The following is an 18,301-nucleotide window of genomic DNA, read 5'->3' as shown; positions in this document are numbered from 1 at the left end:
TATTACATTATTGTATGGTTTTGTCCAGTAGTTAAGCAACTCTGAAGTTTGTTCTTTAATTAGCATTTTTCAGAAGTAATAATCTTCGCAACATATCATATATTCAGTCAACTGCAGATCTAAAACAAGCTACAACTCATTCAGTTGTCACTATCACATAAAATCGTTTTCAAGATTAATCAAAGTGAACAAATGATCTTTATTATCTTTTTCATTCAATTCCAATAAATTTCTTTGCAAATTTGCAAATATATTATTATTGTGAACACCACCATTGCTCATCATATAATTCTTAATTATTTCAAACACATTTGATTTGTCAATTTCCTGTTGGGCTGCATTATACTCCTTCACATCCAAATTTATCATTTCTAATATTTTCATATTCAACAATTGTCTAGTTAACTTTTTGTAGTGAGCGACATACGAATCAATATCATAAAAAAAGGATTTACTACCAAAATTGGTTTTGATATTCACTTTGGTTGATTTAGTTTTATCATTTGCTTTTTGATCAGTAACATTATTTATGTTCCTGCTAATTTCATTTATTTTGAATCCAATCATAGGGTACATTGCATCCTCGTCAATTCTTCCATTGTTGGTAGCACTAGTCTTGTTGCTGTTGCTGTTGTCATTACTATTGTTACTATTATTACTGGACGTCTTATCTCCATCAACATTATTATTCAACTCGGTCTCAGTAACCACTCGAGCTAGAACACCATTCAAAGTAATAAATATCGATTTATCAATAAAATTGACCCCCATCCCAATGATATCAGTTTTGTAGACTCGTTCATCCCGACAATCTTTAATTAATTTAGTTTTCAAAGGAATATCAATATTGATTTTACCTGCCACGCCACCACCACCAGCAATTGTTGTTGCAGTTGAATCGTATTCTGACCGATTACTCAATCGCCGGTTCATGTTTAATATTTGTGCTCTATGCATCGACGATGAAGCTGACGCCAAACTTGCTCCAAACTCACCACTAATTGAGTTTATCGAATTGTAGAAAGTAGAATCTTCCAAGTTTATTGCAACACTACCACGTAATTCACCTGGTCTGGCAGTTAAATATTTTTTAATTTCAATATCACCAATGGATTCTTCCTCCTCCAATGAATCATTGACAAATAAATCCGATTTGATATTTTCTAGATCCACTCGTCCAGATAATATCGAGCCAGTATTGTTGTTGGCAGCACTATTATTGTCATTATGATGATTATGCAATGAATTTGGAGAGGTTGTTGGAGTCGACTCAAAATTAATAAATCGCTTGATAAACCCCAAAGATAACATTAAACTGTTGTTGGAATTTATTGATGAATCATTCATTTGTATAATTGAATTGAAGTTTGTCAGCTCAGTAATTACTTGCTCGATTTCAACCTCATAATAAAAGATCCCAACAGACGAGATTATTGGTTTATCAGTGATTAAATTGTAATATCTAGATTGTCGTTGTTTCCGTGAAATTTCATTATCAATATCAATATCAAAATCTTCATTACTATCGTCGTGCTGATACAAGTTAGCACTAGCACCATTCTTAATTCCAGACAACGAAGATGGCGAACTATCTATTGACATTGTGATATTAGAAAACCCTTGATCGTCTTGGATTACTAAATTGAACAGCTTTTCTAAATAATTTAAATAACGATTGGGTATTAATGGGATCCAAGTAATTGGTAAGGTGTAATTGAAAAAGTCGTCGTTACCAAAATCAATAAAACTTGGAGGGAATTTGTATCTATCATTAATGTGACAATTGGTCACTAAAATCAAATCTTTTAAGGACATACTTAGATACTTTTTATATTGCGGTGGTATACCACCCAACTGATTAAATTCAACTTCCCCAATTTTGTTATTCCTACTATTAAACACCGATTTCGGTAATTTGTCATTATTACTGTTGTTGTTGTCCTTGTTGTTCCTGCGAAGAGACTCAACCAATATGTGTTGTGCGTCAGCATTATTAGCTACATTGCCATTCTTTGATTCGTCCCTAGAATTATTGTCACCATTGTTATCGTCATTATCATCGCTACTGATTAATCGACGTTTAAAAGTATCAAGCATGTCATAAATGTATTCATCATTATCATTGCCATTAAGAAATTCCATTGGATTGTCACCCAACACTCCAATGATACTCAATTTATAGATTAATTTCATTTTTATAATCTCATTTAAATAAGGATCTTTCGAGAATTTCCGTTTGCGTTTATTATTATTACCTTCTCCTTGATCTTGTTGTTGCTCTTTAAAATGATTGTAATAATTTTTGGAATCGGTCAGAATAACATTAAGTAATCCCATTTGCTGGTTTTTGGCAAGTAATTGTTTTTGCAAGTTTGATCCATAATTCGAGTTCAACAAATATGGTGGAATCACATAACACAAGGTTGGAATGGTAGAACTACCAGAGCTGCTATTATTGTCGGACATATTCTTGGTTTTTGAATATTGGTAATTAGGTTTATTTAAAAATGATGCTTTAGATCGGATATAAATTTGAGGAGGGTGTGCAGAAACGGGGGGAGTAGGTTGAAAGTTAGCTAGGCTGGAGGTGACGTTTTTTTTAAAGCTTCTGTTTTGGCGGCGACGTTGGTTAGTGGAAGTGGTAGTGCAAATCGCATAATCCTTGGTACTACCACCAAAAAAAAAAAAAAATATCAATCTCATCAATCTCTAAACCATGTCAAATTATCTTCTTTATCAATCGAGTCATGACAGATAATTTAATTGCCAAAGTACAAGAACATGTACCTAACATCCCATTGAAATTAATATCGCAAGGTGCAGAAGCACTAGTTTTTGAAACCTCAGTTCATCCATATTACAATTACAATTCAAACGATAGATCTCATGAAAAACCTTATTTGCATAACTACACAACATTTATTATTAAATACCGTCCTACAAAACCCTATCGACACCCTAAAATAGATTTGCAAATTAATAAATCACGAACTATTGGTGAAGTTAAATTTATGTATAAACTTTCGAAACTAAACATTGCCTGTCCTAATATCATTCTGACAGATTTTAATAATGGTATCATATGGATGGAATGTCTTGGATCAAAATTGCCTAATGACACTATAAGCTCATTTAAAAATTGGTTATGGTATTTGGAAAGTCAAGAGAAAGAGAATCCCAATATAAATCTTCATGATGATGGCCAAGTCGAATTGGTTTGTCAAAAAGTTGGACAATTGATTGGCCGATTACACTTGAACGATATGATTCATGGTGATTTGACATCATCAAACATTATTTTGACAGAGATGGATGCGAGTAACAATTTGTTCAATTTTGAACCAGCATTGATTGATTTTGGATTGTCATCATTTTCAGGGTTGGCGGAAGATAAAGCTGTCGATCTATATGTCTTGGAAAGAGCAATTCTAAGCACCCATTCAAGTTATGCCGATAAATTAAATCGCTGGTTATTAGAAGGATACCAGCAAATTCATGATTCTGCTGAATTCAATAAAACCAAACAACAGCAAGGTAAGTTGAAATTAAAAGACACACTTAAAAGACTAGAGGATGTCCGTTTAAGAGGCAGAAAAAGAAGTATGTTAGGTTAAAATAAGTGCAAATTTATAGACTCCACAAAATAATACACAGATGGCGTACACAGATGATTCAAAAAGCGACACTTTCAAGAATTGCTCGATCAAATATCGTATCAAAGCATTTGTAACATTTGTCACCAAAAATAACGCGCTCTGTTGTTTCTTTGTCCCAACACTTTCTCAAAATTGAAATCAAGTTGTTGGCAACTATTTGAGAGAGGTTATTTTTTAGATTAGACAATTTGCAACACAATAAATCTTGTTGAGACTTATTGATTATAGCAACTCCACAAAAGAATAAACTGGCAATGCAAATTGATGACGAGTAGTTATCTTGTGGAATGTATAGACTTAGTTCTTCCAATATAATCGATACCAGGGATTGAATTTGGGGTAGATAAGCCGGAATTTTTGGATTTATTAATTTAGCTGCCAATATCTTACAAGCATTGATTGTGATTATAGAGACAGCAAGGTTGCTCCTCAATACTGAATAAGACAATTCTTCACCACTATGTGAAGTTGCCATTGTTTTTGATCCTAGTGGAAATATTTCCAATAGTTGCTTTAATTTCAAAACATTGTCTTTTTCGACTTGATCGATTTCTTGATCATTTATTGCTAATATCAATCCCCAAAATATTTCATCATTCATGTGATGGCAATTGTCGGCTCCATCACCATCAAATTCGTAGTGGCTACGCAATAGATATATTAATTTGGCCAATGTTTGAAAACTATTTCTTGCTGCCCCTAACACTGGATTATTCATCCATTTGACTTCACAATTTTGGAAAATTGGCACATCAAACCAGTTTTCGATATCTGGGAAAAACGAGTATGGAGAAGGGAGACTGGCGAAATCTTGCTTACCACACGTCAAAAATGAACAAGTGTAATTGAATAAAAAGCTATCAATTAATAATCGTTCTACTGGGGTAATCAGGGATAATGGCAGCGTATTCCCTAGTCTTTGAGATTGTCTCTTTTTGTCAATTCGTCGTTTGATTAAATTATAGACAAATGAGACATGCTTAGTACAGCGAGAGCCATTCAACCCATTGGCTCGATCACGCAAACATAAACTTAATCCTGCAGTCATTAACCAATCACTATCCAAATCAATCGAATTGGTTGAAATGGCCAGCATCAATGATTTGACGGCCAAGTTGTACTTCGTCTCTGACAATTCATGATACTTTTGTGCCAATTGTTCGTTGTCATTTGTTTGCAACTGCAGTTGCTCAACCTTCAGGTTCTGATGCAAACATGCTAGATATGTTGCCCCACAACTTAAATACACATCGATTAAAATTGATGACTCTAAAGCCAAATTAACCCATACATTTGGTGGGCTTAAGGAGGGATGAGCATGTGGTAAAGAGACCTGTTGCATAAAATCACGAGCACAATGGACGTACAATTCTGCATCTTGTGGCGATAGCTCAATATTAGGAATATATTTACCAAATAGATGTAGATTTGTCATTGGACCAGTGAAAACCCAAGATAAAGCATCATTCAGGTGTTCATCGACTTCATACCTTACTACTTGGCTTATGTTGTTTTCTTCATGCATCAATAATGGGAGAGATGTTGATGACGTTGATAACAGGGTTTTTATTGGTAATTGGGTTACATTCTCCATTTTATCATGAATAATCGATCCTGCTAACTCGGTACCGATTACCTCCCTCTCCTTCACTTGTTCACTATCGGCCATCTCTTCAACAATTAATATCTCTTTGTTTTTTGGACTGGAACTTGATACATCAAGGGACGACGCATTCAATAGAAATACACCAAATAGATCTTGAGGGACTTTTTGCAATTTCAAATTGCTCAGGATTTTCTTTCTTTTGTAATGAAGAGGCACTAATTCGTCATATTGGAAAGTTTCAAGTTTGAAATCTAACGGCAATGCTTCATTCCATTGTGATGGATATTGACATTTCAATTTATTTCGAATACAGTTTTCGCAATGTGGTTTATGTTCGTCACATTTCTTTTTCCGTTTTCGACAAGTGAAACACCCTGTACGGACACGGTTATGCTTACGTCTCTTGGGGTTTGGATTTTGTAGCTCCTGATCTGATGATAGTAGTGGGTCGACATCATCATTACTTGTTGATATTTCTGAATTCATTTTGGCGGGGTACAGTCCATTTCTTTTTGATAAGGACAAGTTGTATCAATTTGTATAAAATGAATCCAGGTCAGGTCCTTCAAAGCTATTGGTAGTTGATAAATAAAAGAAGGAAATAAATTTACTGTTAACTAATGAAGAAGAGGAGGTGGAGGTGGAGTCGGTGAAGTATAATAAATGCTTATCAATCTACTCCAACGGTAATGGAGCGACTTTCCTATCTGGGTAAGTCGTTGCGCTTTTTTCAGACAATACAAGTTTGCCAGTGATGCAAACTCAAGACGACAAGCAATCTTTATACAAATATTGCTAACAATATATACTCGAAAACCTGTTTCAACAAGTTTACAATAAGAACAACAGATATGGAGAGTAACAGAAGAAAATCGGGTTTAGCACAATTACTGTAAGAACTTGATAATCTTGTTAGGGTCTGCGATAAATTTTTTTTTTTTTTTTTCCACTTCAATTGGTTTTTCATTCTTAATAATCAACTACTTTATAGCCAGACCAATGTTCAGATCGATCATCCAGTCAAGACGTCAATTAGTTCAATTTCGTAACTTATCGAAATATGCTCGCAATCCACAGATATATATTCATGAAGACACGCTAGTTCCACAATTGTACAAGTTTTCTCTATCGAAATCACCACTGGCGTTGCATATGGGAACTTCTTTGTCATTAAACCCTACAGCGGCAGACTTTAAAGCTAATAATGAATTTATCAAATTATTGGACTTCACATTACAAGATAATATTCATGATGATTTCACATATATAATGGAAGCTAGTACTAATGCTAGTTCGTTTATGCCTATATATGATATGAGAGAAATCCCACGCTATGCTAGGACACCCTATATCGAAGATGTCTTTGGTTATGTGCAAGTTGATGATAAGGGTAGCATGATTCCAAATAGTTATCAAAAAAATGAAATGTATCAAATATGTAGTGGGAAGACTGGATTACCAGTATTCAGCGAGTTTTTGTTTGAAACTTTACAGGAAAAGTGTGAACAGTCGTCATCTTCTTAAGAATGCGAAACAGTTTACGTATAGGCATATTTGGAAAGGTTTATTTAACACAAACAATGACTATATATATATATATATATATATATTGAAAAAATCTCAATTCTCCTCTATTTCTCTACAACATTTTTAATAAACTTAATAACATCGGCCAATTCTTCTTCACTGGCACTATGGGCCACCCCTGTATAAGTATTGAATTTCAAATTCTTGAATCCCAATTGCTTGTACAATTCACTGGTTTGCTTACCATAATCGTAATTAATCACAGGATCAACCGTACCATGTCCTTGGAAAATTGGGGTATCAAAATTGACTCCTGGGTTTTTATTGTAACGATCGGTGATTTCATTTTTAACGGGACAAAATCCCGATAAAGCAACACAACCACCAATTTTGATATCCAAAAGAGCTAATGTTGCCAATGAAATAGCTGCACCTTGAGAAAACCCACCAATAACTATTTTTTCTAATGGGATGTTGAATTGGTTATGTTGTTCAAGTATAAACTCTTTCAAGACTTCACATGATTTAAAAAACCCCGCGACATCTTGTCTGGCATGAGGGTTACCAAGCTCATAAATATCAAACCACGCTGGCATGGCAAACCCATTATTTATTGTAACAGGGATTTTTGGTGCGTTTGGAAATACATAATTGATTGGTTCGTGGATTAATTTAGATTGGCCAACCAATTGAGGTAACCAAGACCATCCATCTCCACTATCACCTAATCCGTGGAGAAAAATCACTGCTGCTTTGGCCAGGGATCCGTTGGCAGGAATTCTAATAGCTGATACACTCATTGCTTCTGGTATTTCTGTAAACTCTGTTGAAAGTGGATTGTTTGCAGCACTTTGGTGTTTGCTTTGAATTGGAGGTACTATTGTGGAGTTATTAAATGAATGTTGCTGGAAGACAATACCAACGATGAGAAATATCGCTGCCAGAATTATAATTATTACACGACCCCTCGGTGTGCTTGTTCTATTGGTACCAATGTCAAGGGCCATTCTCCTTCTAATAGGCGTATGTATTTATATATATCACTGGCTAATTGGTGCTAGAGGGTATCCCTAAATTGTGCTGTTAATTAGTTTGACAATCCCATAAGTTCAAGCTAGGTTGGACTTTTCGCAAGTTATTCGCAAAACTTGAACCTGACTAAACCTGAGAGTGGTGAATAGAATACAAAAAATCCTTGTAAAATTCATGTATTGGAATCAAGTTACAACTTGGGATAAGCTGAATATTCTGAGAAGTCTTTATGCAGAACTTGTACTACCCCTTTTACTTTCTAAAAGGTTGATTACAACAGACTTTGTTCTGTCCATTCCATACAATTAGAGCTACCACGAAACTCGTCCCATTTTGCTCGTTTCATTGCGTCCAAGATTTTTTCAAAGTGTCACTTGATTAAACTCACACGTCAATTGTTTTTACTTTTTTATACCTGAAAGTTCTCTTGAATACGTGGTTTGAACAAAGTGATTGAAGTAAACCACACATACTTGTTTATCTACCATTTAATAATAATCGCATTTACCACTTAATTCTTCATGGATGTCATTTTACCCAATTTACCACCTATAACCAAAGGTTGGTGTATAGCAATATTGTCAACGGCAACTTTGATTTCAGCCAACCGACTTAAGTTGGTTAATTTGTTATTCTTTCCCGACAAAGCATTGACTACAGAACCATGGCGATTGTTAACATCATTTTGTACATTTAGACCTTTATCAATTGAACTATTTCTAGAAGTGTTTTATGCTGCCAGTTCTTGTGGACAATTAGAATCGAGATTCACAACAGAATTATCCCTTTTCCCAACTCGTATAATTGATCAATTCAACCAAAATCACAGAAATGCCCGAGACCAAGGACAAGGTCAAATCCTGCAATTGGAATTATTGAGGAGCTTCATTGATCGTAATAAGTCGATTGATTTTTTATATTATGTGGGTCAAATTTGTTTATCCATAATAGTTGTTGCTTGTTTAATTCATTATAGATTGCAATTTACTATACTTAATTTAGGACAAATATTATCCCATTTGCTTATTTATGTTGACTCACAAAAGACTCCTAATGAACAAATCAATGTTGTGGGGTTATTCAGTATAAAGAAATCCTACTATCCGTGGTTAGTGGCAATAGTCACTATCATATTAAACACTAGTGGTGGTCTTTTAGATATTAATAATATTTTCAATTCACCATTAGTATGGACTTATATTGTGGCTACCGGGTTGGGACATTTTTGGTGGATGCTAAGAGATGTCTTTGTATCGTCAATTCATTATGACTCCAATGATAGAAGAAGATTATTGAAACAAAAATTGTTAAGTCGACACGGAATTATGAAATTCGATATTATCAGAGAAGGATTAATTTGGTTATTATTGCCACCTTGGTATTGGGTAATCCTCACTAAGATAAAACAAAGAAGGGCATAAATGTGCTAGTTGAAATTGGAAATATAAGTGTATACTATTTACTGGTGCTATGCTTGTTGGTTGCAGTACCAGTCTAATATAATAAACTGCTCTCCTAATGGATTGTTGTGAAATACTTGTAGTTGCTTAATCAATAAAAGACTAATCGACCAATCTAATTAATAAGAGAATTTCTTCAGGTAAGAGGCTCAACCAAAATAAACATATACATAACATGAATACAATAACAACCTATTTAAACAAATCTATCTGTACTTATTATATACACTCTTATTTGGAAACACTAACATCTTTAAGTTTTTCTATTTGAGCAGCTAAAATATCAGGCACTTCGACTTCTTCTGCTTCTGCTATACTTGATTTAGAAGTAGAGACAGCAGATGCAGGTTTCTTTCCGTTTTTATCACTTTCCTTCTTTTCGCTTGGTGTCATAACCAAATCAGCAAAGTTTAATCTCGAACCTTTATCGTCGTCATTAGCATCTTGTGCAGTTTCATTCCATTCGGCCAATTCTTTCGCATGCTCTCTTTCAATGGCATATTTGACTGCTTCCAAAACGTCATTACACAAATGTTTAGGTTTATATTTTGGTTCAGTTCCCTCTTGATAAACACCAGTTTTAACTAAAATTGAATGCCAAGATGCATCATGGGAATTAGCAAATCTGATATCGGATTCTGGGGTATCACCAACAAAATAAACTGTGGAAGCTGGTGGTAATTCCAAAGTAATCTTATCTGGCTTCCCAACGTCAGCGATTTTACTGACATTTTTTAGAGCCGTATTTGTGGTAGAACATCCATTACCTTCTTCATCTTCTTGGTCTTCTTCATCCTCACTGTCTGACCAATTGTAATTTTCCAATTTAGATTGATTAATAATTTCTTCTCCATCTTCATTGATCAAAATATCGGCGTCATTGGCATTTGGATCGTTGACGGATAATTTCTTCAAATGTTCATCCAAAACCCCTTTTCTCCAATGACTCAACACTTTATTAGCAAACTTAAATGTACCCTTTTGTGGTTTCCCGAAACGGTTCACTTTCAATTCTTTACCAGTGTGTTCGCGGTATAATGCAGCAATTGAAACTTGCAATGCACCCATACCATATCTTGACAAATTATAATTGGTAGCCCAAATGAAATCGGAATGGGCAAAATAAATTTGTGGACCTTCATCAAAAGTCTTTGATTGAGTACCCATCACCCCATTCACTGATAATAACAATTCCAAAATAATTTGTTGATCAGCAGCCCAATTTCTTGAATCAGCAAACACCATAATTGCATCAATTGGAATCTTGCTGAAATCAACATCTCTGGTACACACTCTCTCTTCTTCAGTTAAATCATGATAAGGAGAGACTGCAGGGTTCCATTTCATAATATCTAATGGTGTGAAAACATTTTTGAACCCATAAGATTCAGCAACGTTACGACACACATTACCAACACCACCAACAACCAACACATTTTTATAGACATCAACTAAATCCTTCATTGGTGTATGCCCTTGAATGATTTGTTCTTTGGTAATTGTGCAGTTTAACCTCTTGGATAAATCATCAGCACGCTGTTGTTCTGGTTTTCCTCCACCATTAGTGACAAATATCGAAGGCACCTTAATATGATACTTGTTTTCACCATTTAAAAGTTTCATTGCTTCCACTGCTTGAGGAATGGTATCTGGACCTCTCAATATGACCCCATCAATATCAAAACAAAAGGCATATGAAGCAACACGCTCATGGTCAATGATTTCCTTCTTCTTACGTTTGATTATTGATGCGTTTCTTGATAATTTAGCCAATGAATCCACTTTTTTCAAGTTTGCTGATGATGAGTTTTTCTTGGAAAGTGAAGTTGAGGAAGACAATTTAGTTAACCCAGTTTGCCATTGGTTTAAATCAGACAATGATAAGGATGAAACTCTGTGTTTTCTAACCAGCGGAGTCAATTCATCAATACCATCGTTGTTCAAATACGATTGAAATTGAGCACCACCGTCTTCTTCAACGATAACGGAGTTCTTTGAATCATTATTTGATTGTTCTTTAGTCATGATTGCGCGTTTATGTAAAGTTATTCTGAGTATTGAAAATTTATGTATAAACTAGGAAATTAATAAGGTAAAAAAAAAGAAAAAAGAAACCAAGAGAAAAGGGCAACTTAACTTATATTTATATTTGTGGAAGAGGTGGAGGAAGTGGAGGGGGACGGAGAACAATAAGAGAATAGATTGAAACAAATGAGAAATCAATTACGTATGATGAATTTGATTTTTGATTCAGGAAATTGTCTTAATTGTTGCTTTTGTGTAATATTTGGTATGTGTGTGTATATATGAGTGTCGGTCGGTGTGTGTGCGTGTCTGCGTTGTATGTATGTTGCGTGTATTCGTGTCCAAGTAATAATAATAAGAAACTACAAAAGAAAATTCTACCCTTTGTTTGACGTCATAAATCATATTCTTCGATAAATACAAGTCAAATAAATAATCTCGGTTTATAACTTGTAAAAGGAATATCGTGCCATTGGCTATGTTATTCTTTGTCGTTATTGTCAGAGAAGTCGATCTCATTTTGTATATGATAATAATGCACCGAGCCAACTTGTAAATTGTATAGAGCTAACTTTTAAACAAAAGATAGGTCGATCTAATACTAACTACTCAATTTGGTAATTTCAAAGTTCAGTCGACCCGAGAGAGACACAGCGAAAAAGTAACTAATTGTGACGAGAATTACCTTGCCAAGTAATACAAACTTTAGTACCTTGTTTACGATATAGTTGCTATGGATAATTTATTCTTTTCTTCCCCACCGGAGTTTGTCTTCACTGATCATCTATGGACATGCCCATGGGCTCACATTGCAATTAGACATTACATGATTGGTTGTTAGTACCACTTATGAAGATAGTGTCATCCAGTACCAAATTACGCCACCGGAATAAAGAGAATGGAGAAAATGTAGGTACACCTCCATTAATGGGTGAAACCCGACATAAAAACGTATGACATTTAAAAGTATCAATTTAGTCTTTTTTTTTTTTTTTTGTTTCGACTTGTTTAAACAATAATGTAAATGATGCAGTAGCAACTAGAGTAGTCTAAATGTGACGATTCTAAGAATAAATTTCACGTACTATTCAGCAATCCATTGAAAGAACAATTGCTATTGTGTATAATCCTCGAGCCAACCTACTTATGGATCTTCTAATAGTGTCTTGCTTTGTGTACCTATATCTGTGGCTTCCTGGCCGTAAAATAAATCCGAAAGCAATGCCAAAATAATCCGATAACATATAATTGCTGTTATCTGTTATTACAAACATGTTCTTCCTGATTTGAAAACCAACATTTGCATTTTTGGGACTTTGATAGTTTCAAGTATAGAAAAGCACGTTGCGACACATAATCTTGAATTAAGATAATGTCAGGATAATTCTCTACAGAGGAATACACTCGCATTCAGATTTCTTATCAAATTAGTCTAGAAAATGAAACTTTAATTTCTATGCATCTGGATAAATCATCGTCATGCCAATTCAACTAGGCGTTGTCTCCCAGGGGAGAGTCTGTCTAGAGACTTTGCATATGACAATTGATGAGGGTGTTACTCCTTGGTTGCAGTATTAGTTATCTGTCCTTACACTCAACTAACTAAACTGAATAAATGAAGCCCTGTTTTGTTCAGTTTGCGTCAGCCATTCTTTCCTCCATCCGCCACCGTTCGCGGCCATGTTCTTTTATTGTGTTTATAAACACCCACTTAGCTTTACCTAAATAGGAAAGAGGAATTCCACAAATTTAGTCGTCATGTTTCTCAGCCACGTCTCTATGGTTTGTGGTGTTGCTTCTGTTTCTGAATTAGCCACAAGGATTAGTTTAATCGCCTAGTGATTGCTGAATTACATCATTTTTGCAATGATGGTAGATATTTATCAAAGAGGATTGAATAATTGATGTTTGAACTAGGCCAACTTGACAAGACGATTTATTTTTTTTGTTTTGTTTTACTCGTTGACTTCACTACCAACAGCAGTATTATATTGTTGTTACCCCTATTTTGATATTACTCTTCATGGATTTCTCAATTCAATGTATAAACTGTACGGTTTCCTTCTCACTCCTTTCCCACTCTTTGATGTATTTTAACATTTGATGATCGTTGTCACCTAGTAAAGTTCCATATCGTTGTAGAGCGTTCTATTTAGCCAGCTTTCTTTTTAAACTAGTGCAATTCGCCTACCGTGCATAATCTTACTCCTAACCACAAATCCTAGTAATAAAGTAAATCAAATTGTTTAATTCTCCTTTTGGGGGGAGGACCAAAAAAATAAATACAGTGTAGAAATCACACCAAAAGTTAGGAACCAAAGATTAAAAAGTGAAAAAGAAAAGAAAATTTTTTTTTTCTTCTTTTTAGTCCCTTTTCACCCCCCCTCCTCTTAAATATTACCATATCTTATTACCTTCTTTCTGTTTTTTTTAATAAGACAAACACAACATACTTTGACATATCCTTCTTTTAAGACCAATTATTATTGAAAAATAAGTTTTATCTTTGAATTTAGTTTTTCAGTTTGAGATTTACAATCTTTGAATCAAGATGGTTGATAGACTGGAAACAACAGGGACCATAACAATCATTCCACCTCAACCACAACCACTACAAAACTCGACCATTACCAATGTTTCACCCAAATCAGATGTAAACAAAATTTATAGTCGAACAAGCACAATAGACACCTCGGCCACTAGCACCTTTGACAATAACAAGTTACTAATATCAACCGTATTGTATAAACGATCACGCCATACTCGTCAATGGAAGAAGAAGTGGGTGGTGTTAAGAAAATGTCAATTGAGCTACTATAAAGATTCCAAAGAGCACAAGCCATTGAAAGTTTATCATGGTGAGGATTTATTATCGTTTAGTATTATTCCTGATCACACCAAGAACCACTTTGCATTATATACTAGTAACAAAGTATTACATTTTAAGGCACCCGATGAAACCATTTTCCGTCTGTGGGTTGATACATTAAATGGGTATTTCAATAGTCAAGATAATGAAGACGATACACAGCTACTAGATCAGCAGGAAGAAGATAGTTTGGATTGTGAGAATAAGGAAGAAAATGGGGAGCCAAGAGGTTCTGAAGCAGATCGAAATCCGGAAGAGGATCGTGACTCTCAAATTTCATCACCAGTATCGCCTCCGTTAAACAGTCAACAAACTTTGCCAATCCATTCAATACAAAATAAGCAACAGGCCCAAGTAAGGCGATCAATTTCTTTAACCGATTCAATTAATACTTCTACTGAGTTTTCTGATTGCAGCTCCGAAGTATGGTCTACCATAGATTCGCCAATTACCCCAAGTAATGCTGTTAATATGAACCGTGGATCTTCTTTGTTCAACGCATTAGATGCCCCCAACGAAGAAGATGAAAGGAGAAAAGCTGAACCTTCTTTGTCTTGCGACGAACCACAAACTAAACTAACTAAAGACAAATCCAAACTGTCAACACCAGTCACTGATTTAACTGAATCAGTTATAGAACAAGGATATATGACTGTGCTAAAGAAAAAATATAATCGCAACCATACTAAACGAGTTTACTTAGTTTTAACTAATATGAATTTGACAGTTTACAAGACACGAGAAGATTATCATGCTGATTTTCAACAACCGAAGCCATTACTGGAGTTGATTTACAAGAATTTCCCAGTCAATGATATTTTAGATATTATAGAATTAGACCCGATGAATTCAAAGTACCAATGGTGTTTGTTAATTATCACTCCACTAAAAAGAATACGATTCTGTTGTCGTGATGAAGAAGATATGGTGAAATGGTTTTCAGCACTCAAAGCGGTGGTGGTTACTCAAAAGAAGAAACAAAAAGAAATGAGTTGATGTTTGGTTAGTAGTATTAGTAGAGTTGTGTGTATGTGATTAATGCATATCAATGTAGTAAGAAAAAGACACAAGCTAAACAAAGTTATCACATGTCAAACTTTTGCATTGACAAATGGAAAATATGCAATACAATGCAATTGTATGTGTTTGCTAATGATGTGTGTGCATCTTTTTGAAGGATGAAGTGGCTGAGTGACAAAATCTCAGATCTGGAGAAGCTAATAATTTTTTTTCTTTCTTGGTTATTGATGTTTTGTTGATATTTTAAACCCTTCCAAATACTATTCAAGATATGACAAATCACTATGACATTGAACAAAACCTATAATAATAATGGTCTATCCTATCCTACAACCAATGTAACTAATACTTTTGATTTTTCCAATAATAATAATAATGATAAAAGTAGAAAAACCATATATCAACTAATCTACGGTGAATTGAAAACTAAAAATGACAATGAAAGAAATAGAACTGGTGGGAAATATACCCTTGGTAGTAATGATCCTGATATAAATAGTGAAACAATTAAAATGATTGAAAATTTATGTGAGTTGTTTCCGATGTCTACTATTGATGAATTACGAGATCATCCGACGAATGTTGATCATTCAGAAGATTTAGTAACAGAATTGTTTGACAAAGCCACAGCATTAATACAGTCTGAAAAGGACAGGGAAAAGGAAAAGGAAAAGGAAAAGAAAAATAACCAGAAAGAACCACTTCTGCAACAATCAAAACGATACAACCAGAAATATATGAAAGTTGGAACGTCTTTATACCTGGATGCAGTTTATGAATTGCAGGTAATGTTCCCCTCTATTGCAATCAAATCTGTGGAAAAAATCTTACAAGAGAATAATGGTAATATCGAAGATGCAGCAATTGCTTTGCTAGAGTTATCATCAGGAACAACCACTGCAGCCTCACAGAAACAGAGGGAGAATGACAATGAATGGGTAGAAGAATCTTCTATAGTGATCAAAGTTTGTCGGTTTCTTCAAACAAATTCTAATGATATTTTTCTTGATAAGAGTGATGTTTTGCATTACACACGAAAAAATGGAGGTGATTATTATAAAACATTGTATGACGTGGTTATGAATTGCAAATCTATGGTGCTTACAAAACAACAAGAATCCACTTCTGGTGGTGCCACTAAAACCCACGACAAGTCGAGGAATAATCGAAGGGTACAACGAGGAGGAGCTATGGGTTTGGCTAGTAGTACTAGAAATAGAATACTGCATGGCCAAGAACCTCAAAATGAAATTTCAACAACTACACCAACACCAAGTAACTATCGTTATGATGAGAATTCAATGGAGGCAAAAGAATTATGGAGCTTAATACCGCTAAATAAAGACGGCAAGAATAGTGTTGAACTGATATCAAGCCAAAAACTCCCAATAAATAAAAAATTTGCAATAAAAGCTTTGGAGTTTTTCCAAGGCAATGTGTATAAAGTAATTGAATTGATTTCAGAACTATCGTCTTCACAAATATCTTCAAGCAAGCAATCAAGACACCTTAACGAGAAACAACCAGTTGATATCAAAATTGAAAACTCCAAATTTGGCATGCCAAAAGATTCTTCTAATAATACTTTTATTCCATCATCAACACGAGAGTATCAAACGGATAGAATTATTCTTGATTCACATGACGAGCAATATCTATTTGACAGATATCTTAAAACAGGAACAGTTGACCTACATGGGTTTACAGTAGTAGAAGCAATGGAGTTGGTACCGTTAATTCTTCATCATTGGTGGAATCAAGAATTGACCCATCGTCAGTCAATTGGTCAATTAGAGAAATTTGGGAACCTGGCTTCATTGGGATCAGTATTGATAATAACTGGTAGAGGGGTCCATTCTACTGGCGGAGTTTCAACAGTCAAAGTATCAGTGAATCGTTATTTAACGAATAATAATTATATATTTGAGCAACCAACTAGTGGTAGTTTTGAAGTCACTGGCAAAAGAATCAATAAGAAGTGAATTAGGGTTAGTTGAATAACACTTGCGGGTGGGAGGAGAGATCCAATTTATAATAGATACTTTTTAAAAACACGTTAATAGACAACAGAAATATAGACTCACCATTGGTGAATTTGGGTTTACAATCTAGTATTAATAGATGGATTTTCAATTATACTTGGTTTCTGTACTTCCACTCTAACTTTTACAACTATTATCAATAACAGGTGGTTACTAAGGGGGTCTATAATCCGCCTCTTACATGTCATTGGGGGGGGGGGGGCTGGAAATAGTAGTCAAGTAAACTAATTGATAAACTTTGTCAGTTTGTGCTGAGTATTGGTTGTAATTGTTATAGGGTTTGTATTATGTTACATTTTTTACAAAATAACACAAACCAATCTTTTTTACTAGGGGGTGATTTTGTGATATGAGCAATTGAGTATATCTAAATAAACTACTACTACTGTTTTTTTGTTACTTGTGTTTTAGTTATTTTAGATTAAGTTGGTCTATCAAAAAAAGTCGAGAATTTGGTTCTTCTCCTTTTTTTCCATTTGGAGAAAAGTAAGGGAAGAATTGAATTGAAGGGTGTGTGTCTCGTGCGTGTGCGTGTACGCGTGTTCATGTGCGTGTGGAGCTCAACAAAAACTTCTGATCAATCAATTCCTCTTCTTCTTCCGCTAGTAAACCATACACGAATGGGGGGGGGGTACATAGATAAATTATGTCAAAACAAAATTTAGATAAACAATCAGGAATGTAATTTATTGCAATACCAACAGAGCTTTACTTTCTTTTGTTGTAGATTGGTTGTAATGAGATTCCCCTTCCGGTATTTTATTCTGTTCGACTATGTATAATTTTGTGTTGTCTATTATTTTTTTTTTTTTTGACTCCTCTTCTTCAATGCTTAACTCTTGAACATATACTCACATAATTAAACAAATTAGCTTAGTAGTTATATACTCTAATAGTTGGCAGCCTGCAGCACCACCACCAACACTTTTAAATTGATAAAACTTTATGATATTTTTTAACCTTGAGCTAATCTAAAAAAAAAGAAACAAATCCTATTATGAACAAAGTAGAGTAAAAGTAGGACAAAAGTATTTAGATTGATTAAAGAGACATTTGGACACTAC

The 18,301-nt window shown here is 34.5% G+C and overlaps 9 protein-coding genes across 9 annotated transcripts; 5 read left to right on the top strand and 4 right to left on the bottom strand. All coding sequences in view use genetic code 12, as the record gives it.

Moving 5' to 3' along the window:
* Positions 1 to 153: 153 nt before the first annotated feature.
* Positions 154 to 2,466, bottom strand: CD36_52230 (conserved hypothetical protein; the record flags this gene model as incomplete). Its single annotated transcript, XM_002420483.1, has 1 exon — positions 154 to 2,466. The coding sequence occupies one exon, from the start codon at positions 2,464 to 2,466 to the stop codon at positions 154 to 156; it is 2,313 nt and encodes a 770-aa protein (XP_002420528.1).
* A 281-nt stretch (positions 2,467 to 2,747) lies between these two features.
* Positions 2,748 to 3,614, top strand: CD36_52220 (bud site selection protein, putative; the record flags this gene model as incomplete). Its single annotated transcript, XM_002420482.1, has 1 exon — positions 2,748 to 3,614. One exon carries the CDS (start codon positions 2,748 to 2,750, stop codon positions 3,612 to 3,614), a length of 867 nt encoding a protein of 288 aa, XP_002420527.1.
* A 58-nt stretch (positions 3,615 to 3,672) lies between these two features.
* CD36_52210 (zinc cluster transcription factor, putative) lies at positions 3,673 to 5,748 on the bottom strand (the record flags this gene model as incomplete). Its single annotated transcript, XM_002420481.1, has 1 exon — positions 3,673 to 5,748. The coding sequence occupies one exon, from the start codon at positions 5,746 to 5,748 to the stop codon at positions 3,673 to 3,675; it is 2,076 nt and encodes a 691-aa protein (XP_002420526.1).
* A 513-nt stretch (positions 5,749 to 6,261) lies between these two features.
* On the top strand, positions 6,262 to 6,786 carry CD36_52200 (conserved hypothetical protein; the record flags this gene model as incomplete). The annotated part of the gene is made up of 1 exon (XM_002420480.1): positions 6,262 to 6,786. One exon carries the CDS (start codon positions 6,262 to 6,264, stop codon positions 6,784 to 6,786), a length of 525 nt encoding a protein of 174 aa, XP_002420525.1.
* Positions 6,787 to 6,893: 107 nt separating this feature from the next.
* Positions 6,894 to 7,589, bottom strand: CD36_52190 (acyl-protein thioesterase, putative; the record flags this gene model as incomplete). Its single annotated transcript, XM_002420479.1, has 1 exon — positions 6,894 to 7,589. One exon carries the CDS (start codon positions 7,587 to 7,589, stop codon positions 6,894 to 6,896), a length of 696 nt encoding a protein of 231 aa, XP_002420524.1.
* A 753-nt stretch (positions 7,590 to 8,342) lies between these two features.
* CD36_52180 (Der1-like family member, putative) lies at positions 8,343 to 9,242 on the top strand (the record flags this gene model as incomplete). The annotated part of the gene is made up of 1 exon (XM_002420478.1): positions 8,343 to 9,242. One exon carries the CDS (start codon positions 8,343 to 8,345, stop codon positions 9,240 to 9,242), a length of 900 nt encoding a protein of 299 aa, XP_002420523.1.
* A 270-nt stretch (positions 9,243 to 9,512) lies between these two features.
* CD36_52170 (cardiolipin synthase, putative) lies at positions 9,513 to 11,306 on the bottom strand (the record flags this gene model as incomplete). The annotated part of the gene is made up of 1 exon (XM_002420477.1): positions 9,513 to 11,306. The coding sequence occupies one exon, from the start codon at positions 11,304 to 11,306 to the stop codon at positions 9,513 to 9,515; it is 1,794 nt and encodes a 597-aa protein (XP_002420522.1).
* A 2,551-nt stretch (positions 11,307 to 13,857) lies between these two features.
* On the top strand, positions 13,858 to 15,171 carry CD36_52160 (conserved hypothetical protein; the record flags this gene model as incomplete). Its single annotated transcript, XM_002420476.1, has 1 exon — positions 13,858 to 15,171. One exon carries the CDS (start codon positions 13,858 to 13,860, stop codon positions 15,169 to 15,171), a length of 1,314 nt encoding a protein of 437 aa, XP_002420521.1.
* A 308-nt stretch (positions 15,172 to 15,479) lies between these two features.
* CD36_52150 (ubiquitin-binding protein, putative) lies at positions 15,480 to 17,177 on the top strand (the record flags this gene model as incomplete). The annotated part of the gene is made up of 1 exon (XM_002420475.1): positions 15,480 to 17,177. The coding sequence occupies one exon, from the start codon at positions 15,480 to 15,482 to the stop codon at positions 17,175 to 17,177; it is 1,698 nt and encodes a 565-aa protein (XP_002420520.1).
* Between the last annotated feature and the right edge of the window lie 1,124 nt (positions 17,178 to 18,301).

This window comes from Candida dubliniensis, chromosome 5 (assembly GCF_000026945.1).
Source record: "Candida dubliniensis CD36 chromosome 5, complete sequence".
Lineage (NCBI taxonomy): Eukaryota > Fungi > Ascomycota > Pichiomycetes > Serinales > Debaryomycetaceae > Candida > Candida dubliniensis.
Note: the sequence above shows the minus strand (reverse complement) of the source record. Positions and strands in the feature narration are given on the sequence as shown.